This window comes from Lynx rufus, unplaced genomic scaffold (assembly GCF_022079265.1).
Source record: "Lynx rufus isolate CCGP_SWC_20201006 ecotype Redwood Valley unplaced genomic scaffold, mLynRuf1.p SCAF_8, whole genome shotgun sequence".
NCBI classification, from domain to species: Eukaryota; Metazoa; Chordata; class Mammalia; order Carnivora; family Felidae; genus Lynx; species Lynx rufus.
This window is the reverse complement of record NW_025814896.1, coordinates 104,564,673-104,585,639: the sequence shown is the minus strand read 5'-3', so window position 1 is coordinate 104,585,639 and position 20,967 is coordinate 104,564,673. Positions and strand designations below refer to the sequence as shown.

The 20,967-nt window shown below is 42.5% G+C and overlaps 1 protein-coding gene across 1 annotated transcript in view; it reads left to right on the top strand.

The window, feature by feature from the left end:
• Window positions 1-20,967, top strand: part of LOC124503727 (acyl-coenzyme A oxidase-like protein) — a 194,342-nt gene that overhangs the window by 131,771 nt on the left and 41,604 nt on the right. Inside the window, exon 10 of the mRNA XM_047068960.1 lies at window positions 20,673-20,789. Coding sequence (XP_046924916.1) covers window positions 20,673-20,789 — 117 coding nt within the window. The remainder of the gene's footprint in view (window positions 1-20,672; window positions 20,790-20,967) is intronic.

Sequence of the window (20,967 nt, the reverse complement as noted above, 5' to 3'; positions counted from 1 at the left end):
ACTCCAGCTCTTATGGTTGCTGTTTGCATAGTGTATCTTTTTCTGTCTTTTTTACTTTAAACTTATTTGTATCTTTGAATCTAAAGTGTCTGTTATAGGGAGTATATTGCTAAATCTTGGTTTTTTTTAATCTGGTATGATAATTTCTGCCTTTTTACTGGATGCTTAATCCATTTGAATTTAATGTTACTGACAATGTTGGATTTACATTTGTCATTTTGCTTTTTGTTTTCCATGTCTTTTTGTTCTTCTGTTCCTCCCTTACTGCCTCCTTTTTCATTAAATGAACATTTTCTAGTGCAACATTTTAATTCCTACAATTTTATTATTTTTTAAAAATTTTATTATTAATTTTTAAGTAGGCTCCATGCCCAGAATGGAACCCGATGCAGGGCTTGAACTCATGATCCCGAGATGAAGACCTGAGCTGAGATCAAGAGTCGGACGCTTAACTGACTGACCACCCAGGGCACCCCTTAATTCCTTCAATTATTTTTAACACTATATTTTTTGTGTTATTTTCTTAGTGGTTGTTCTATAGTTTATGACGTACATGTTAACTTATTGGAGTCTACTGCTGATTTATACTGACTTAATTCCAGTGATGTATAGAAACTTTATTTCTGTAGAGCTCTATGCCTTTCTTCCCTTTTTGTTTTATTATTCTTATATGCGTTACAAACTCAACAATACACTGTTATAGTTATTTTGTATAATTTTATTTCTTCTATTGAGGTAAGGGAATAAATGAGAGCAAGTGTACATTTATAGAGTTTGTTATATTAAACTTCTTATTTACCATTTCTGGATCTCTTGATACGGATTTTAAGCCCTTGTTGGCATCAGTTCTTTACTGTAATACAACTCGTTCCCACCTACTTTTTTGTGCAGTTATTGTCAAATATATTACATTCCTATATGTTATAGCCCTCATAACACAATTACATTCATAATGCTCTGTTCACAATTTTTTGTTTTTGTTTTCTATACTTATTTTTTGTTCAGGGTTTAGGCTTTTTTATTTTTTTATTCATATTTAGAATTTTTTGATTTTAATTTTTTTGGGGTATAATTGACAATGTTACATTAGTTTCAGGTGTACAACATAGTGATTCAGCATCTCTATAACATTATTCTGTGCTCACAAGTTAACCTACCATCTGTCACCATAGAATGCTATTACAGTATCACTGGCTATATTCCTTGTACTGTAGCTTTTATGCCCATGACTTATTCATTCCATAACTGGAAGCCTATGTTTCCTACTCCCCTTAAAATCCATTTTTCCCATCCCTCTGGCACCTTCCCTCTGGCAACTATCGGTTTGCCCTTTCTATTTATAGGTCTGATTTCTCCTTTCTGTTTGTTTGTTGGTTCCTATTCAATCGTTTTATTTTTTTAGATTTTTTTAAAGCGTATTTATTTATTTTCTGAGAGAGAGAGAGAGAGAGAACCATCAAGGGAGGGGCAGAGGGGGGGGGACAGAGTGGGCTCTGTGTTGGCAGCAGAGAGCCCCATGGAAGGCTCAGACCCACAAACTGTGAGATCATGACCTGAGCTGAAGTCAGACGATTACCCGACGGCGCCACCCCGGTGCCCCCATATTCAAAAGTTTTTTTTTAAATCAGTTCAATGAAGAAAGGAGAAGAAATATCCAATTATCTTATACAATTGCCTACATAATTACTTTACCGGTGCCGCTTGTTTTTTGTATGTGGATTTAAGTTACTCTCTGGTGTAACTTGTTTTCACCCTGAGGAACTTCCTTTAGTATTTCTTATAAGGTGAGTCTGCTAGCAATCGATTCTAAGTTTTTGTTGATTTGGGAATGTCTGTATTTTGCTTTAATTTCTGAAAGATAATTTTGTGGGATATAAGATTCTTTGTTTGTTTGTTTGTTTCAGCACTATAAACTGCCTTTGGGCCTCCATTGTGTCTGATGAGAGGTCGGCTGTTAATCTTAGTGGTATTCCTGTGTATGTGATGAGGCATTTTTCTCTTGCTTTGTTAAGAGTTTTCTTTGTCTTTGTCTTCAACATGTCTACTGTGCGTCTGGGTGTGGATCTCTTAGATCTCTCCTACTTATAAGTTCATTGAGTCCCTTGGATGTACAGATTATCTTTTTTATCAGCTTTGGTTAGGTTTTTTGCCATTATTTCTTCAAATATTTTTTTCTGCTCCCTCCTCCTTCCTTTAGGTGTATGCTGGTAAACTTCATGGCTTCTCTCATTACTCCATTCTATGTTTACTTTTCTTTGTTCTTTTATCTGTTTTTCTGATTGCATAATCTCTAGATTTATGTTTAAACTCACTGATTCTTTCTTCCACCAGCTCATACCTACTGTTGAGCTTCTCTGGTGAAAATTTTCACTTAAATTATTTATTTTTCAACTCCAGAGTTTTCGTTTGTTTCTTTTTCAGTGATATTCTCTATCTGACTGAACGTTCTCATCATACTTCTCTTGAACTTCTTTTTAAATTGTTTTCCAAGTTTTTATTTAAATTATAGTTGGTTATAATACAGTGTAATGTTAGTTTCAGGTGTAGAATTTAGTGATTCAACGCTTACATACAACACTGGGTGCTCATCATGAGGGCCCTCTTTAATCCTCATCACTGATTTAACCCATCCGCCTTCACACCTCCCCTCCAGTAACAATCAGTATTTTCTCTATATTTGGAAGTTTGGTTTTGGTTTGCCCCTGCCCTCCCTTGTTCATTTGTTTTGTTACTTACATTCCATATATGAGTGAAAACATATGGCTTTTGTCTTTCTCTAAATGACTTATTTTGCTTCATATAATAATCTCTAGTTCCATCCACGTCATTTAAAATGACAAGATTTGGGGCACCTGGGTGGCTCAGTCGGTTAAGCGTCCGACTTCGGCTCAGGTCATGATCTCACGGTCCGTGAGTTCGAGCCCCGCGTCAGTCCCTGTGCTGACTGCTCAGAGCCTGGAGCCTGTTTCAGATTCTGTGTCTCCCTCTCTCTCTGACCCTCCCCCGTTCATGCTCTGTCTCTCTCTGTCTCAAAAAGAAATAAATGGTAAAAAAAAATTAAAATAAAATAAAATGACAAGATTTCATTCTTTCATTATGGCTGAGTGATGTTCCATTGTATAGGTATATATCACATCTTCCTCTCTCTTTTTTTAAAATTCCAAGGTACTTTATTTTTTTGTAATTTTATTTTTTATTTTTAAAAATTTACACCCAAATTAGTTAGCATATAGTGAAACAATGATTTCAGGACTAGATTCCTTAGTGCCCCTTACCCATTTAGCCCATACCCCCTCCCACAACCCCTCCCATAACCCTCAGTTTGTTCTCCATATTTATGAGTCTCTTCTGTTTTGTCCCCCTCCCTGTTTGTATGTTATTTTTGTTTCCCTTCCCTTATGTTCATCTGTTTTGTCTCTTAAAGTCCTCATAGGAGTGAAGTCATATGATTTTTGCCTTTCTCTGACTGGCTAATTTCACTTAGCATAATACCCTCCAGTTCCATCCACGTAGTTGCAAATGGCAAGATTTCATTCTTTTGATTGCCGAGTAATACTCCATTGTGTATATATACCACATCTTCTTTATCCATTCATCCATCGATGGACATTTGGGCTCTTTCCATACTTTGGCTATTGTCGATAGTGCTGCTATAAACATGGGGGTGCATGTGTCCCTTCGAAACAGCACACCTGTATCCCGTGGATAAATGCCTAGTAGTGCAATTGCTGGGTCGTAGGGTAGTTCTGTTTTTAGTTTTTTGAGGACCCTCCATACTGTTTTCCAGAGTGGCTGCACCAGCTTGCATTCCCATCTTTAACTCTTTAAACATTATGTCATTTCGTTTTTTTAAACACGCTTATAGTAACTGCTTTGAATTCTTTGTTTACTAAGTTCAGTATCTGGGTTGCCTCAAAGGCAGTTTTTATTACCTGCTTCTTTCCTGTGTCTGAGTCACACTTCTTTGTTTCTCTGCGAGTTTTGTCATTTTTTTTTTTTGAAAACTGGACATTTTAGATAAATATTGTAGCAACTCTGAATATTGATCCCCCCCTTCTGGGATTTGTTGTTGTTTGTTTATTCATTTATTTATGATGTGGCTAGACTGTTTCAGTGAAATCTGTTCTCCAGTGCGCGGTCTCTGATGTCACTCTGGAGAGGGTGCAGCCTTGAGCATGTGACTGTCTCCCTGATACCTTGGATGACTGTGGTTTTAGCTGAGCTCTGTTTAACTGTCTCCTTTTCTCATCTCCCCCATAAGCGTTTGGATTATCTGTCTCTGTTGGTATCATAGCAGTTATTAGCCCCAATTAATCACCAGCTGATTGCTATATTGTATTCAGTAACGACCTGGGGCATATTTTATGCCACAGTCTGTTCCAGTTAAAGTTAGGCTTCTTTGCAGAAACAAAGTGTAGTCAGTCTTTGAGGCTGCTCCAGGCACAGAGGTTCTTAGCTGTTCCTTTCCCTGATTCTTTCTGTTAACCTTCTTGCTGATCTACCATCTCGCTGAGCTAATCATCTTTTTGCCTGTTGCCAAAAGAGTTACGGAACTAAGAGCAACTCTGAATCGCCCACCTCCCAGATCTCCATTGTTTTAAACAACACTCATGGGCGTGGTCTTCCCCATGCTTTTTTTTCCAAATAAACTTAGAGTCTGTAGGCCAAGCTGCAGAGCTCTCCGTTCTTGTGACCTGCTTCTCTTTCGCATCAGAACCTCTGTACCACTACATCAGAGCTGGGGGTAAGGCAATGACTTGCTTTCCCCAAAGTGACAACCCTGCAAGCGGGACTCTGGACAGGAATGGTGGCCCCTTGTCTTCTCGGTTTATCCTTCTTGGCGTGAGACCTCCTCCCTGAAGTAAGCTGGGGCAGGGATGTTCAGGATCCAGTGTTCCTGGCCTGCTCTGTTTGGAGTAGAGTTTCTGCCCTGTGAAGGGGGGCTGAGTGGAGAAAGGGAACCCCAGTCCTCTTGGCTGTACCTGTCTGGAATAGAGCTCCTGTAACACGGAGCTGGAGGTGAAGGGGTGAAGGGAATTAGAGATGCCACTGGCCTGCAGGAAGTCATAGCCCTAAACTGTAAGCCAGAAGGAGAAGGTTCCCCATATTCTCGGCGGCACCTGCCCAGGGTACAGTTTCCATCACACTGAGCTCTTGGAGGATGGGGGGTGAAGGGGATATGAGTGGGTCGTGGTTCAAATGAGATTTAAGTTTAGACATTCTTGAATAGATGTTTCTCCATTTGCTTAACACCCTTAGGAGAGTGTCCAGAGACTTGAAGTGTTGTTTTAGACATAATTTTTTATTGACTAAGTGAAAAGCATTTGAATATCAGTACCATTCTGTGCAGGTCAGCAAAAATAGTGGAGTCCAGCTAGGGATGAAAATTGGGTTTCCTTTTTGGGCAAAGTTTAGATGTGTGCTGTTATCTCAGGTTCAGTCCTGAAGGAAGTGGTACAAGAACGTGACCTCTTGGCTTCTGGCAAGGTCTCTGTGGTCCAGCCTCCACTAGCCTCCCTGAACCTCTTTGGAACACACTCACCCAGGCCGTCACCTTGTAGTGCATTTTTTGTCATCCCATGTTTTGGGTAATTTCCAACTTCCTACGATCATACATAGAAACTCAAATGACCTCGTAGAAGTTTATTTGGGGGCAGTTTCCCTGCAAAGCGGACGAATTATTCTTGTCACAGGCATAATAAATGGTTAATTTTGGAAACGTGCTTTTGTAAAGAAAACACCCGTCAGGTCATTTTCTTTTTAATTTCAATGATGTGTAAGGATGCATCAGTACAGAGAAATGAGATAAGCTTGTCATAACCTGGATGACAGCATTGCCCTTTGGGAATGCCCGGGGAAGATGGGAGCCAGGTTAGACAGATTAGACAGGCATTTCTGGGCAAAGTATGGCAGAGAAACCTGGGTGGTGAAGGAAGAGTGTCCGGAAATGAAATCCTGGGGAATCTACTGATGTAATTGCACCACACAGGTCTCTCTGTGGCTAAAGGCAGCAAACTAATGGTGGGTTTTGGGAAAACTCCAGCCGAGGGAACTTTTCATTGCTGTGTTCTAGGCCTTAATGACAGATGTGTTCATCCTACACCTGACGTACGGATTCTGGGCATAAACGAGGCCCAATAGCTGAGTAGATAGAAACTGTTAGATGGAGGATGAACTCTTTAGGTTTTGCTGGGATGGGTGGTTATTATAGCATAGACTCACTCAAAGAGATTTTTTTCTCCTTAAATAAATATTCCTTGAAGACACCTATTTTGTTGCCAACGGAATAGCAAAGTTTGTTTTTACCTATCATTTCAATTTTAGAAACAAAGATGAAAAAGGATGCCTGGAATATGCGGTGTTTAGAGGGGCTCAGGGCTTGCATTAATTTCCTGGCAGATTAGAGAATAAAGTGGGAGAGAGGTTAAAGCAAGGACTTGTCTGCCAAGTCAGTTGGAAGGAGGAAGATCAAGGGAATTGTCTGGGATGAGGGAATGGCTATTTTAAGCATACATGAACAAAAGTCAGTTCACCTTCATAGATCCTTCTTGGGTCTACCTAGTGGCACTTGCTACAGTTAACTATGTTGGTAGATTTATTCCTGTATCCCACTGGGGTAGACCTACATCTCTCATCTCTGCCTATTTCTCACATTGAAATAAGCCACAAAATTACATAGACGAAAGGAAAAGGTGACTCATACGTTTGTGCAGTTTGACAAACCTTCCAAATAGAAAAAAGTAATCCCCAAAGTATTAAGGTGGTTATATAAAAATGTAAAGATGTACATATTTCAAAAGCAATGCTAAAAACAGGACACGGTAGAAAAATAGCTAAATAAATAGCACTGACAGTGGTTTAATTTCCTTAATATATAAAGAACCTCTATAAACAAATAAGAAAAAATACTAGCATCACAGTCTATAAATGGGTACATGGTATATAACATTTTGAAGAAGACCTAACTATAGACAGTAAATATATGAACAAATTAATTAAATTATTAGTAATCAAAGAAAGCCCAGTAAAAGTAAGATAATTTTTTACTTTGTTAAATTAGCAAAGACTTTGAAAGGGCAATACTCAGATCTGGAAGAAATGTATAAGATGGGCAAGCTTATACACTAGGAGAAGGAATGAAAATCGGCACAATCCTTTTGGAAAGTGAGTTGGTGATACGTGACAGGAACTATTCAAGAGGTTCACATTTTTCAATCCAGTTCCTTTTTTTTTTTAGAGAAAGTTACCCTATGGAAGTAATCATTAAGATGTGACTTCAAGGATATTGAATAACACAAGAAGTTGCATACCTTGAAATATTAGGTAAACAGAAAATCAGGATGTAGAACTCTCCATCGATACTACTAATCAAATATATTAATATGCATTGGAGATATAAATTATCCCTTGATTGCAAAACACACACCTGTTCACTTTATTTTTTTCTGACATTGATGTATCTGTAATTTGGCACACATTAACCATGTAGTATTTCCTCATTTACAGATCAATTATTATTAAATCAGCAGTGTATCTTTAAGAGATTTTTTGTTGGAGGAAATATGACACTTATATTATATACTAACATCTATACATGATCTCTCTCACTGTCTCTTTACGTATATGGAAACTAAATAAATCTAATGTTATCAGTCAATTACTACACTTTTAACAGACAAACTTACTGAAATTCAAATCTAAACACATCATGTTTAGAAATTTGCAATAGGACGTTCACTTCTGGATAGATGAGTAGATGTGCTCTTCTCTAATTTTCCCACTAAGGACAATGGAAAAGCCTGGACATCACATATGAAACAAACATAAGAAGACCTTGAAAGATGGAGACAAGAAAGCAGACCAACTAGGATCTTGAGACCTGAGGAATGACACAGTAGGGAGTTCCCTTGTTTCCTTTGGCCTCATATATCCCAAATTGCATACTGATGAAGCTGACGGTCCAGAAACGCCAATGAGAACAAACAAGCAAAAGAAAAATAAAATGCCCATCCAAGTCTGCTTCCTCTGTGGTCCCACCCCACACATGCCAGCAAAGGCTAAATGCGGAGCCTAGAGTTGCATCAACTCTGCCACCATGGTGGTATCAGAGAAGGCCAAGCAGAGAGCTGGAAATGTTATTCCTTCAAGAAAGAAACAGGCCCTACCCTGTGTTGTCAGTAGAGACCATGTGGAGAGCCCGGACATCTACCCCTACCCATCACCTCTTTCCACCTCCTGCTGTAGTGATGTAGGGGAGGCTGAATGGAAGGTTAGGACTTTCACTACTGCTCAGCAATAATGACACCACACCTACTGCCATGTCGGTGCAGACTACATGGGGAGCTAGAACTCCCATCCCGACACAGCAACAAGAAGAGCTCGCCCATCACTTGGGTGTCAGTGGAAGCCATGTGGCGAATCTGGACTTCTACCTCCACTTGAAAGTAGTGACTCCTTTCCCCGCCACAGTAGTGTCAGAGAAATCCCAAAGGTTTAAGATCCAGAGTCTTGCAATATAACGTGAAAATGTATCTGTTTCATTAAAAAAACTGCGTGTCATATCAACAACCGCGAAGAGCTCAAACCAAATGACAAAAGGTAAGAAATAGTTGCCAACACTGAGATAACAAAGATGCTAGGCAGTCTGAAAAGCACTTTAAGGTAGCCATCATAAAAATGCTTGAAACATCAATTACAAGTTCACTTGACGCATGGGGGAAAGAAAAAGGAAGTCTTGACAAAGAAATAGAGTCTAGGGGCGCCTGGGTGGCGCAGTCGGTTAAGCGTCCGACTTCAGCCAGGTCACGATCTCGCAGTCCGTGAGTTCGAGCCCCGCGTCAGGCTCTGGGCTGATGGCTCGGAGCCTGGAGCCTGTTTCCGATTCTGTGTCTCCCTCTCTCTCTGACCCTCCCCCGTTCATGCTCTGTGTCTCTCTGTCCCAAAAATAAATAAACGTTGAAAAAAAAATTAAAAAAAAAAAAAGAAATAGAGTCTAAGCAAAGAGACAGAAAATACACAGGGGAACCAAGTGGAAATTTTAGAACGGAAAAATATAATAACCTAAGTAAAACACTCAGTCGATGGTCTTAACAGAAGAATGGAAGGGACAGAGAATTGGTGAACGAGAAGATAAGGCAATGGAAATCACCCAATCGGGAAAAAAAAAACAAACTGTACAAATAGATAACTCAAGAAAGAATTTTTTAAAATGTTTAAGTAATCTACAGAAAATTAGGAAAAATAAAGCAGAAATTAAAAAACAGAGGGAACAACAACAAAAAAGTCAGACTTAAGCCCTAATGTATCAATAATTACCTTAGGGGCACCTGGGTGGCTCAGGTTGTTAAATGTCCAACTCTTGATTTTGGCTCAGGTCATGATCTCACAGTCTGAGCCCTGTGATGGGCTCTGCGCTGATAGCATGGAGCCTGCTGAGATTGTTTGTCTCCTTCTCTCTCTGCCCCTGCCCTGCTCACACATGTACACGTGCATTCTCTCTCTCTCTTGCAAAATAAATAAATAAACATTAAAAAATAACTACATTAAATTTAACTAGTCTAAATAACTCAGTTAAAAAACAGAACTTGGCAAAGTAGATTTTAAAACATGACCAAACCCTATGTCATCTGTAAGAAACTCACTTCATATAAAGTCATACAGGCACACTGAATGTGAAAGAATGAAAAAAAGATACATTATGCAAAGATTAACTAAAGAAAAGCAGGAGTGGCTCTATAAATTTCATATAAAGTAGGCTTCAGAGCAAAGGAAATTATCAAGGACAAGGACATTTAATAATGATAAAAAGAGTCAATCCATCAAAAAGTTATAACAATCCTAAATGTGCACGTAAAACACAACAGGCTGAAAAATACATAAAGTAAAAGCTGATAGAACTGAAAGGAGAAATAGACCAATTCACAATTATAGTGGGAGATTTCAGCATCCTTCTTTTAACAACTCATGTGACTAGACAGGAAATCAGCAAAGGTATAGAAAAACTCTACAATACTTTCAAGCAGTAAGATCTAATCAACATTTATAAGACACTCCACCAAACAAAAGCAGAATACATTTTCTTTTCGAGTGCCTAACATTGCCAAGATAGACCATATAACATGTGCCATAAAAGAAACTGCAACAAATTTTTAAATGTTGAAGTCATACAGAGGGTTTTCTGACTGGAGTGTATTCAAACTAGGAATCTGTAACAGAAAGATAACAGGAAGGACCTCTAAAAACTTGCAAACTAAACAATAGACTTAAGTAAGTATAAGTAAAAGTCACGTAAGTAATTAAGTAAAAGTTACTTAAGTAACTAGAATAAAAAAAAGAACTCTCAAGCACAGTTTTTTAAAAATACACTGAAGAAAGGGTGCCTGGGTGGCTCAGTTGGTTAATCATCTGACTCTTGATTTCTGCTGGGGTTATGGTCTCACTGTTGTGAGATTGAGCACTGCACTGGGCTCTGTGCTGACAGCACGGAGCCTGCTTGGGATTCTCTCTCTCCCTCTCTCTCTCTTTCCCTCCCCAGCTTGACTGTGTGTGCTCTCTCAAAATAAATAAACTTTAAAAAAATACTGAACCAGATAGAAATGAAAATACAATATATCAAAATTTGTGGGGCGCAGCTAAGGCAATTCTGAGAGGGAAAGTTATAGCACCAAATGCATACATTGAGGAAAGTCTTAAATCAATATCTAAGCTCTGCCTCAAATTAATATCTAAGCACCCCCTTTTAACCTAGAAAAAGAACAAAACTGAAAGGAGGCAGAAGGAATGAAATAATAAAATTAAGAGCAGAAATCAATGAAACTGAAGACAGAAAAATAGAGAATACCAATGAAGCAAAGAGCTGGTTCTTTGAAAAGATCAGTAAACTTGACAAACCTCTAGCAAGACTGTCAAAGAAAAAAGAGAGAACGTGCAAATTACTAATATTAGGAATGAAATGGGATATTACTACAGACACTGAAAATATCAAAAGGGTAATAAGGGCATATTAGGAACAGCTTCATATACATGAATTTGAAAATTTTGATGAAATGGACCAATGTTTCAAAAAAACATGAAATACCATATTTTATCCAATATACAAGACAATTTGAATAACTCGAGAATTATTAAGGAAATTGAATCAGTAATTTTAAAACTCCTAAAAAAAATCTTCAGGCCAGATAATTTTATTGGAGAATTCTGCCAAACATTTAAAGAAGAATTAACAATAATTCTATATAACTCTTCTAGAAAGTGGAAGAGGAAGAAATGCTTTCCAATTCACTTTATGAAACCAGTCATATCCTGATCCCCAAAACAAATTAAGACAATACAGCACAATATTCTTCTGAATATAAACACAAGAATTCTTAGCAAAATATTAGGAAATAGAATTTAGCAATATGTAAAAAGAATTACACACCATGAGCAAATGGGATTTATTCCAGGTATATAATGCTGGATGCTGGTTTAATATTTAAAAATCCATGTCATACAAAATGTTAACAAATAAAACTAGAAAAAACACATAATCATTATCAATTGGTGCAGAAAAAGCATTTGTAAAATTCAATATACATTCTTCACAAAAATTCTCATCCAAACAGAAATACCAAAAAATGTGCTAAACCTGATAAAGACCATCTATAAAAAAAGTACAGTCCACGTACTTAATGGTGAAAGACTGAATGCTTTCCCCCTGAGATTGGGAATAAGGCAAGAATATCTGCTTTTATCACTGTCATTCAATAGAGTGATGGAAGTCATAGCCAGTGCAATAAGACAGGAAAAGGAAATAAAAACCATACAGATTGAGAAGCAAGTAAAACAGTTGTTTCTACTTTCAGATGATATGATTGTTTCTATAGAAAATCTCAAAGGGGTACCTGGGTGGCCCAGTTGGTTAAATGTCTGATTCTTGATCTCAGCTTAGGTCCCGTTCTCAGGATCATGAGTCCAAGCCCCACTTTTGGCTCTGTGCTGGGCATGAAGCCTACTTTAAAAAAAAAAAAGAAAGAAAAGGAAAAAAAAGAAAATCTCAAAGTGTTTACAAAAAAGTCCTAGAACTAAGAAGTGAATTGAACAAGGTCACAGGATACAACATAAACATGCACAAATCAATTGTAGTTTTTATCTACCAGCAATGAATGCAAGAGTACCAGAATTTAAAATATGATACCGTTTACAATTGCTTATAAAAATTGAAATGCTTATGGGCAAATTTAACAGAACATGTGTAGGGCTTATATTCTGAAAACTGCAGAACACTGATGAAAGAAATCAAAGATCTAAATAAATGGAAAGACATACCATGTTTATAAATTGAAAGACTCTGCTGTTGTTTTAAGAACCTATGGGTACCCTTTACTTTAAGACTATGGATTGAGAGGGAAAGCAGAGGCAGTAGCCAGTCCTTAAGCTACTTGGGTAATGTCCCATTGCCAAGAACAGTCTAGTCCCATTGCCAAGCCAGACTAAAGCATTACTAAATGGATGCCGGCCCCTAAAGAGTACTTCACTGCTTGGTTTTCATTTTTTGACAATCAACCTCAGTGAAGGGGTTACCTGGAGAGTACGGCGGCTCAGTATTTGTCTCTTTTCCTTCACTGAACACACATGGTGGCCTGGTTTGCTGTCTCCAGGATGACAGCAGACTCTGGACGGCTCTTGGGGCAAGGCAGGATGCACGTATACCCTGCACCCGCCATACAGTGGAGACGAAGGCTGGCTCCCAAGGTGGTTGGCCCTCTTGCTTCCTGACTCTAATGGCTGAGGTGCTGGGGGCTTCTGCAGTATCTCTGCAGTGGTGTTGATGATGGAAGACTTTCTCTCTCTCTGTATGATTTTTTAAAATATGAAAATAATTCAATAGTGAAATTATTAGCCCACCCCAGGCAGTCTCAGCTATAATTTATGGCTCCACATCTCCCACCATTGTAATTTTGTTTTGCATTCATTAGGATATGATTTTTTTTTAAAGAACAATCTCAAGGAATCATAGCTCTGACGACTAACATTAACCACCATGTCACTCATAGATATTGCTGAGGCTGTTATTCTGAAAAGTAAATTAATTTCCCTTGTGTGGGAACCATCTGAATAACATTCACATTCCTCTCTAGGGTGGGCTGATTGACTCTGGAAAGAACCTGCTGCTTCTATGGCAACATGATGTATTGGAAGGCTCTGCCCACCCCAACTTCTCTGGCTTTATTTTGTCCACCCTTTTGTCCTTCCCTGAAATTTGGGAAGAAGAAAATTTGACTGGTGTTCTTGGATACATAGAAGTGTCAGGTGCTTTTAGAACGCTTCATATTGCTTTCCAGTACACACACACACACACACACACACACACACACACACACACATACAATTTTTCTAACACAGCAGTAAACAGCTTATCTTCTTTTCTGTCAGTAATTTCGTTATCTTTAATTTAAGATTGGGTGGAAGAGACTTTCCCCTTGACTCTAACTTTTTTTTACAACAGTTTTAGTGATGCAGAATACATTGGTGCTTTGTTTGGGTTAAAGGAATAAAAGGGGGACTTCTTTTGGGAAATATCAAAATGATTTTTTCTAGATCAAGGCTGAGTAGAAGAGAGGGTAATTTTAGGGACTCAGGATAATAGTAATGACTATGTTGATGAAGGCATGCCTTGAAGACCTACTATGTGTCAGGCGTGGTACTAAACACATATGAGCACTATCTCACTTAGTCTTTACCATCATCGTTGGCCTTATTTAATGGGCTCAACGAGTTTGTGTAACTCACTCAGGTTAACATAGCAAGTGTCAGGATCTGTATGCAAACCAGATTTGTCTGATCCAAAGCCTGGGGTTTAACCACTATTTCCTGGCTCCCCTCTGGTGATGCCTGGGGTGATGGGATGTTGACCTGGTCCCAGGATAGCCTCCCGTGGGCAGCATGAGGCACTGGAAGAGGGTAAGAACAAATTCAGTGGAGAGGCAGCCAGACTCATCGGTGTTTAATTTGAAGGGGTTTGAACCTTTGTGTGTCAGGTCAGACCCACTGGTGTTTGTGTAATTGAATCCTCACAGAAGAACCTGGAGTTGGCCAATCTTCAGAATCAGAGTGACCCAAGCCTTGCTCTCTACTAGACCTTCATGGTCAGGCTTATAGTGGTTATATTCCAGGAGTATAATGTTGACCAGAAGTGGCCCACCCAACGGAAATATGAGCACTGCAGGTTTACTCTGCCTTGTGTTGTCTCTTATCTGAAGGGTTGCTGGCATCTCCACTGGGGTCATCCATCCACTGGTGGGAGGAGTGGCCTGATCCTGATCCCTTATGGTTCCTGCAGCCTGCTCCACTTGGCACTTGTCTTCCAATGCGAATTTACAAGGTGGACAGTCTTTGCAGGCCCGGGGGGCAGGATGTCAGTCCCCACCTGGCACTGGCCATGACTTTAGAACCACAGGTTTCCTGTTGGGGAGGGCCTTTGTATTCCTGGGGGTTTGATACGGTGTGACCTTTGAGAAAGGGGAAGAAGGAATGGCAAAGGCTCTTCCTCTCTGTGTTCTCTGGCCAAGAGAACATGGGCTCTACTGTCTGTTTATGGGTTTGGGGTGGCTGTCTCTGCCCTCTCTATGTAGACTTCGACCCTGACAACAAAGCACCCTCATTTCTTTTCATGTCGGAAATATTTTCATGTTTATAAATTGCCATCGTCATGGACTCCATCACAACCATTAAGGATCACCTATTCTATTCTGTGGTGGTTGCAGTGAGAGACTGGGGAGGGGTCAGAGAAATAAAGTGTCTGGAAGGTGCGAAAGTTATTTGGGATTTCCACGGGATCGGGGGGTGCTTTAAGAACTCTTTCTTGAGGTCATTTTGCACACTTTGTGACAATCAAGGCTACTGTTAAAAAAGCATGTACTTGTATGCTACACACACACACACACGCACACGTGCACACACACACACACACCTGCATGAAAATACACACACCTTCTATCTTTCCTACAGACAGATTTAAAGATGCCATTTGAAGAATTCCAGTGAAAACATGGTGATGTAACATCTTGAGCCTGATGTTTTAATGCAGGATTGCTTTGTCAGAACCCGAGGACACGCTACTTAAATGCTCAGCTTCAAAAAAAAAAAAAAAAAAAAGCAAAGGTTGTGTGTAGCCAGGCCCCTTCCACGATCCCAAGCTTGACCCCAGGGTGGGGTTAGTTGGGGTTGGGTGTGGTGAGGCTTGGTGCTGGGAGTCAAGGTGTCTGTTGACATTACTTGATAATAAGAAGCCGGGTTTTTACATCCTGGCTGGACAGCTGAACCAAATCTGCCGGGTCCAACCAGTGGTGTTAAAATATCCTGCTTTGTAACTTATTTTCTCTGTGGGTTTCTGTGTTCAGGAGCATCCCAGAGAAGGGGAGAAAGGGATAGATGGGCTGTGGGCTCTCTGAGTGGTTGGAGGGTCTCTGTTGGGGGCCAGTGGGGCTGCAGTGGTCCATCTGTGGGGCATTCACAGGTTCACTCGAAGCCTGTCTGTGGCCGAGATTAATGAGGGAAGGTGGCCACAGGGAGTGTGGCTGGGGCCCAGGAATTTGCTCAGCTTTTGTCTGCAGAGGTCAGCACTTTGACAGTGAAGGAGGAAGGTCTTGTCCTTCCTCCCTCCGGCAGCAGGGATGCCCGTGAACCAGCTTGCACCAAGAAGTCTCAGGGTCAAGGGCGAGCCCCAGCCACAAAGCTCCTCTCCTTCTTCCAATTTGACTGGATGTCACTCAGAGTATACTGATGCAATGATGCTGCAGAGCAGGAAACATGTGAAGCAATTATCTTTTTAGTAGGTCACTGGCCTCCTTTGGGAGAAGAGACCAGAGGGAGACGGGAAGGCGGGCAGCTCAGCCACCCCCAGAGGCTGCGCGCGCAGTAGCTGAGCTGGTGATTAATAGCCGTGTCACTTTCCATGAATGTTGCTTTAAGCAGCCGTGTTCAAAATGGAGTGGGAACGAAATAAAACACCCCAAAATAGATATTTCCTCTCTTCCTGATGAGTCGCTACAATCCAGAAATAGCTCTTTCAAATCTGTAATTTTAAATGGCACCATTCACAGCATCCTCAGGGCCGTGGCTTTATTTTCACATGGATGTCGTCGTGTGCACACGCACATGCCTCACTTTTCATTTTTCAAGAGCACCAAAGGTTTGAGCTCAGTGACTTTGAGGTTTTCTTGGCGCTGAAATAAAAATTATGGTTACAGAGAAAAATACAGCCTTTACATGTGTTTTTAAGGAAAAATAGTAACCCAGCGGAGGAAAAGGACAGGAAGAGGATTGTGCCCATATAGATCATACTGGAGCAGTAAAAACGTCTGGCAGGCAGTAATTGCTGGCCAGCTGCAGGGATTACAGTCCTGTGAGCTGTGTTCAGGGCAGCCCGCCAGGACGCTGGCAACCAGAAGTCGGGCCTGGACCATCATGACCCGCAGTGCCATTGCTAGGTCTGAGAGCATAAATAGGAGGATGACCACACAGCGGCATGGCAGGGTTCCTGCACTGACCACACCCTCTCAGAGCACAGAGACTTGAGGCGCCTTCTCTCTGCTGCCTCTGAAGGAGCCAGGCTACCAGTTTGGAGGCTGATAGTGGCAGTCATAGGGGTGACCTCTGGCTGGGTCTCTGGGCAGGAGAAGGGTCACTTGACTTTAGTATCACTTTTGTCCTGCCAAAGAACATATCTGATGGGTGAGAAGGCAGCAGGAACCCTCAGCCCAAAGCTTTGGGGACTGTCACTGTCTTGGGCCAGAGAGAGGGAGGGAGAGAGGGCGGGTGCTGTGCTTTCTCTCCCGCTCATGTCTTTCCTTCTGGTCCGTAGCAAAAAACAAAAATCAAAAGCAGACAAAACAAAGCAGCGGTGGGGTGGGTTGTTGGGCATAAAAACGGAGTGGATTCCTCATCTTATTTGCTTCTTCCATCCCTGTCCTAACTGCCCCTGGCTCCCACTTGGCACTCCAGTGTCTGACCGTTGGCCTTTTGTCGGGACATCTAGCAACTCGTGAACATTCCAAGGAGACCTGGAGGTGGGCGAGGAGTTGGGTGTGGAGCTGCTGGGGGATGGTGGGACATTTCACCTGCCTTCTCTTTCCCAAGAACGCACACTTGGCCGGCCTGGGGCATGTCAAGACGGAATAGGCTGGCCTCTTAGGTTTTATTATTGTTGGGGTCCGGTGAGGCCAACAGAGCAGGGGGTGACCGCCATTGAAAAGATAGCTGTTAACTCACAGTTCCCAAGGGGGGGGGTGTGCTGTGCCACGCGGGCCATATGGGGAAGCAGCAGGGATGGTTAAGAGGCAGAGGGAGCAAGGGGGAAGCAGGGACAAGAACCTTTACTGTGGTTTCTGTGAGACGGAATGGGGGAGGCAGGGCAAGCAGGCTAAGCACGTTTAGGCTTGGCTAGTTTGAATAATCTCAGAAGGTTCTGGGGCATAGGGGCTGTTCCTAGTTGTCTGGTACCTGGCCTGGGGGGATAGCGGCCCAGAGTAAAAAAAAGTCTGGTAAAGGAGGTGGCTGGGGGTGTGGGCTTTGAACTGGTTAGTTTGCATATGAAAGATGGAAACACTACTCAAGCCGAGTAGTCCTTTGTTCTCCTTAGGCACTGGCCTGCCCAAGGGCCAGTCAGCAGGGCCCCAGATGGCAGTGCAAGGAGACATGTGGTCAGTACAGGTGTCCCTCACACCAGCCTGAAAGGGAGAAGCGTTCCCAGGGGGGGCAGGAATAACAGGGGAAGTGCCCAGGGCACCCTGAGGAGAAGTAGCTTCCTGCTTTGATTGGTCTGGTTTGGGTTTCGAAGGGGGCATGTCACGAATAGGAGAACGTGTCCGTGGGAGGAGAGGGCATTCGGCTAAGCCACCAGAAATATGACGTGTGGCAGCCGAATGAGATTGGCGGAGAGCCCTGCCTGGACAGAGGCCCAGGATGGGAAGTGTCTGAAGGGGCTTAGCAGGAAAACCAGTTGGGACACTCAAGCAAGGCCAAAGTGGTCTGTTGAATGCCAAGCCGAAGCATTTGGATTCCGTGCTGTGTGAGCTGTCCAGAGCTGTTCTCTTTTGCCCTCTAGTTCTGTTAATGAATTCATAGCCGCAGAGAATGCCTACGCTTGGCCGTATATCATAATCTCAGAACTTAATTAACAAGTAAGGATGCTGATGTAAATGTATTCTGGATGAAAAAAAGAAACCCCCCGCGGCAGGGGTTGAAAACTCAGTGCCTCCCAGGCCTGTGGTGAGCGGAAAGGACCCTGGGGACCACGGGGAACAGCCATGCCCCAGACAGAGAAGTCAGCAGCTTCTGAGCTCCAGTGGAACAGATCACGGGAACGGGGTCCAGAATTGCCAGATCTTCCTAGTTTTCAAGGAAAGCTGGAAATTCAGAGTCTTGTGTAATGTCCCGAGTTTTGTGACATTGCCTGGCAAGTCTGTGGCAGCTCATTAGTGACACTCTTTACTCCCACAGAGCACAAAGAAAGGCACGGCGAGGCCTGCCACATGGGCTCCTGGTGGCCTCTTTCTGCTCTGCACCTGTCACCCTAATTTTACCGTGAGGGTCAAAGAGGAAATGGGATGGTTATAAGGTATGGCCTAACCTGGGAAACTGAGGCACACCAGGTCAGGGGTCGGATCTGTCACCCGAAGACCTTCCCTGAGGTCTTGAGTCAGCCACTCTGTGGCACTTCGTCTGCATTTCCTCACTGGCAAAATCCATTCATTCTTTCATTCATTCTTGCTGTGTGGGAGGCCAAGACAAACGCTTCACACACAAAAACAGAGGTTTTGATGGGATGCTGTCCAAAGTGGTATTGCTACTGAAATTATTTTATAGCAAAACAAAAGCTAAAAGGTGCTGCGATCAGCGGCTTCTTTTCCTGGCTGTGCGGAGAAGTTCCCTGCAGTGATGTTCTAGGAGCACATAAGGACGACTGGTGATTGACAGGGCAGGGTGAGCGGGGTACAGGGTTGGGGTCACGGGAGTCTGCACAAGGCTGTCCTGCCCACGTCGCTTGGTCTTGTTCTCTCCGTGTCCAGGGCTGGGGGCTCAGCAGCTGGGCCGGGCCTCCTTGACCCTGGTGGACACCCAGCACCTTAGGGGATGCCTGCACAGAGCAGGCACGCGGATGTCCCCCAGTGTCGTGTGGCAGTGTCTACCCTCAGCAGACAAACGTTTTAGCTACAGTGACCGTAGAGAAAAGATACAGTATAATCATAGCACTTAAAAATGGAAATTGAGAGAGTGGGGACAAATGGAATTTAAAATGCCCCGACATTATGACACCATTATTGGATCTGTGATTTCCTTGCTGGTTTTGCAGTGATCCAGCAAAAGCTGAGACGTTTCCCTGCAGGCCGTCTGGCCTCGTTTGGCACCAGGGCCTGCAGGCGTTGGGGTCCGCCGGTGTGGACGGAGGGCAGAGTTGGGTAGCGATCCTTGGACAAGCAGCTGCGGGGTGCTTAGGCCGTGCCCGGGGAGGTCTGTGCGCCTAGAAAACAAGCCTGTGCTCACAGTACTTAAGAGCGGTTCTCCCCGTGCGAGCGTCTGGTCGCCCTTACCACCCCCCCACCCACACAACAGGAACAGGTTATGAATTCTAGACCACCATATGCACTACACGATCATGGTGGTCTTTTAAGAACAAAGGCAACAGGAAAGCATCAAATTATGTTTAAGAAAGTCTATCGAGTGTAAAAATTTTTAAAACCTCCCGTTTCCCTTCTCTCCTTGTGACTGATAGATACCCTCACCTCACCTGTGTCTGAAGCACGAGTTTTGCTCTGCCAGTTTGATAATATAGCATTACGTGCGCCTGTGTGTGTGTGTGTGTGTGTGTGTGTGTATGCATGTGCACGTGCATGAGGTGTCCTTTCAAAAATCAGCATGAAGATCAGAGATGTTCAGAGGGGAGGCTGCCAAACCCAGGGCTGTAAAGCCATCACAGGGCTGGGGAGGGAGGTGACTTCCGACAGGCCAGGCTTTTTGCAGTCTGCGGCGGAGGGATTCTGTAGGATTAGACCCTGGGTGTTGCCTGTGGGGATAATCCCCCCCACCTCACGAACTGCTCTGAAGGAAGGCCTCGATTCACCCGGACACCACCGCCTTAGAGCAGCAGCTGTTCAGAAAGCACAGTACTTCCGGCGAGTTGTGAACACCTTTCTGTGTGGAACTGCAGGGGTATTTAGGTGGGCTGAAAGTAATGACCTGCCTGTGAATCTGACGGGAGCAGCGGGGTTAGAGTTGCCTCCTTGTTGAGAATGTCCTTTTGAAATACGTTCTAGGATATTGCTCCCGTCCTATTAATTATGTCACAAACTTAGCAAAGCTGAATAATTAATGATCGCGGGGCACCCGGAACTATAAAATGCCATGTAAATGTTAAGGAGTAAAAATTACTCTGTGTATTAATTAAACAGATAGTCTGCTTTAAAAATAGTCCATGGTGGGAAGATTAACTTCCAGAAGAGCCAAAAAGCTTTTCTGCTGGACTATCCTAAGAAACTTTTGATATCTAATTATCTCAACCACAGCTTAGGAGACCCGGGCATTCTGTATTCTGAAGTGTTTTAAAGGCAAATGGCTGCTTAGCACTTTTAGCTCTGGAAATGAAGTTGCCTGTTGAATTTTGATAAAATTTGTGCCTGCTTGATTCTCTCTAGCCGGAGGCAGTTTGGGCCTAAAGCCAAGAAAGAAGTCAAGATCATTGAGCACCAAACACAGACCCTTCGGCTGATGCCTCACCTGGCCACAGCCTTGGCCTTGACCTTCGCCAGCAGGTGAGATGGCTCTCAGGGTTTGCTCTGTAAAAATGAGTGTGAGGTCCTACCTGGCATTAGTAAGGAGTGAGGGGAGAGGCAGGTGGGGACTTCATTTTCTAAGTGGGGACAGGAAAGTCTGTGGCTAAAATCTGATGTTCAGGTTAAAAGTGATGTCTGAATCTTGATTGTCTGTATA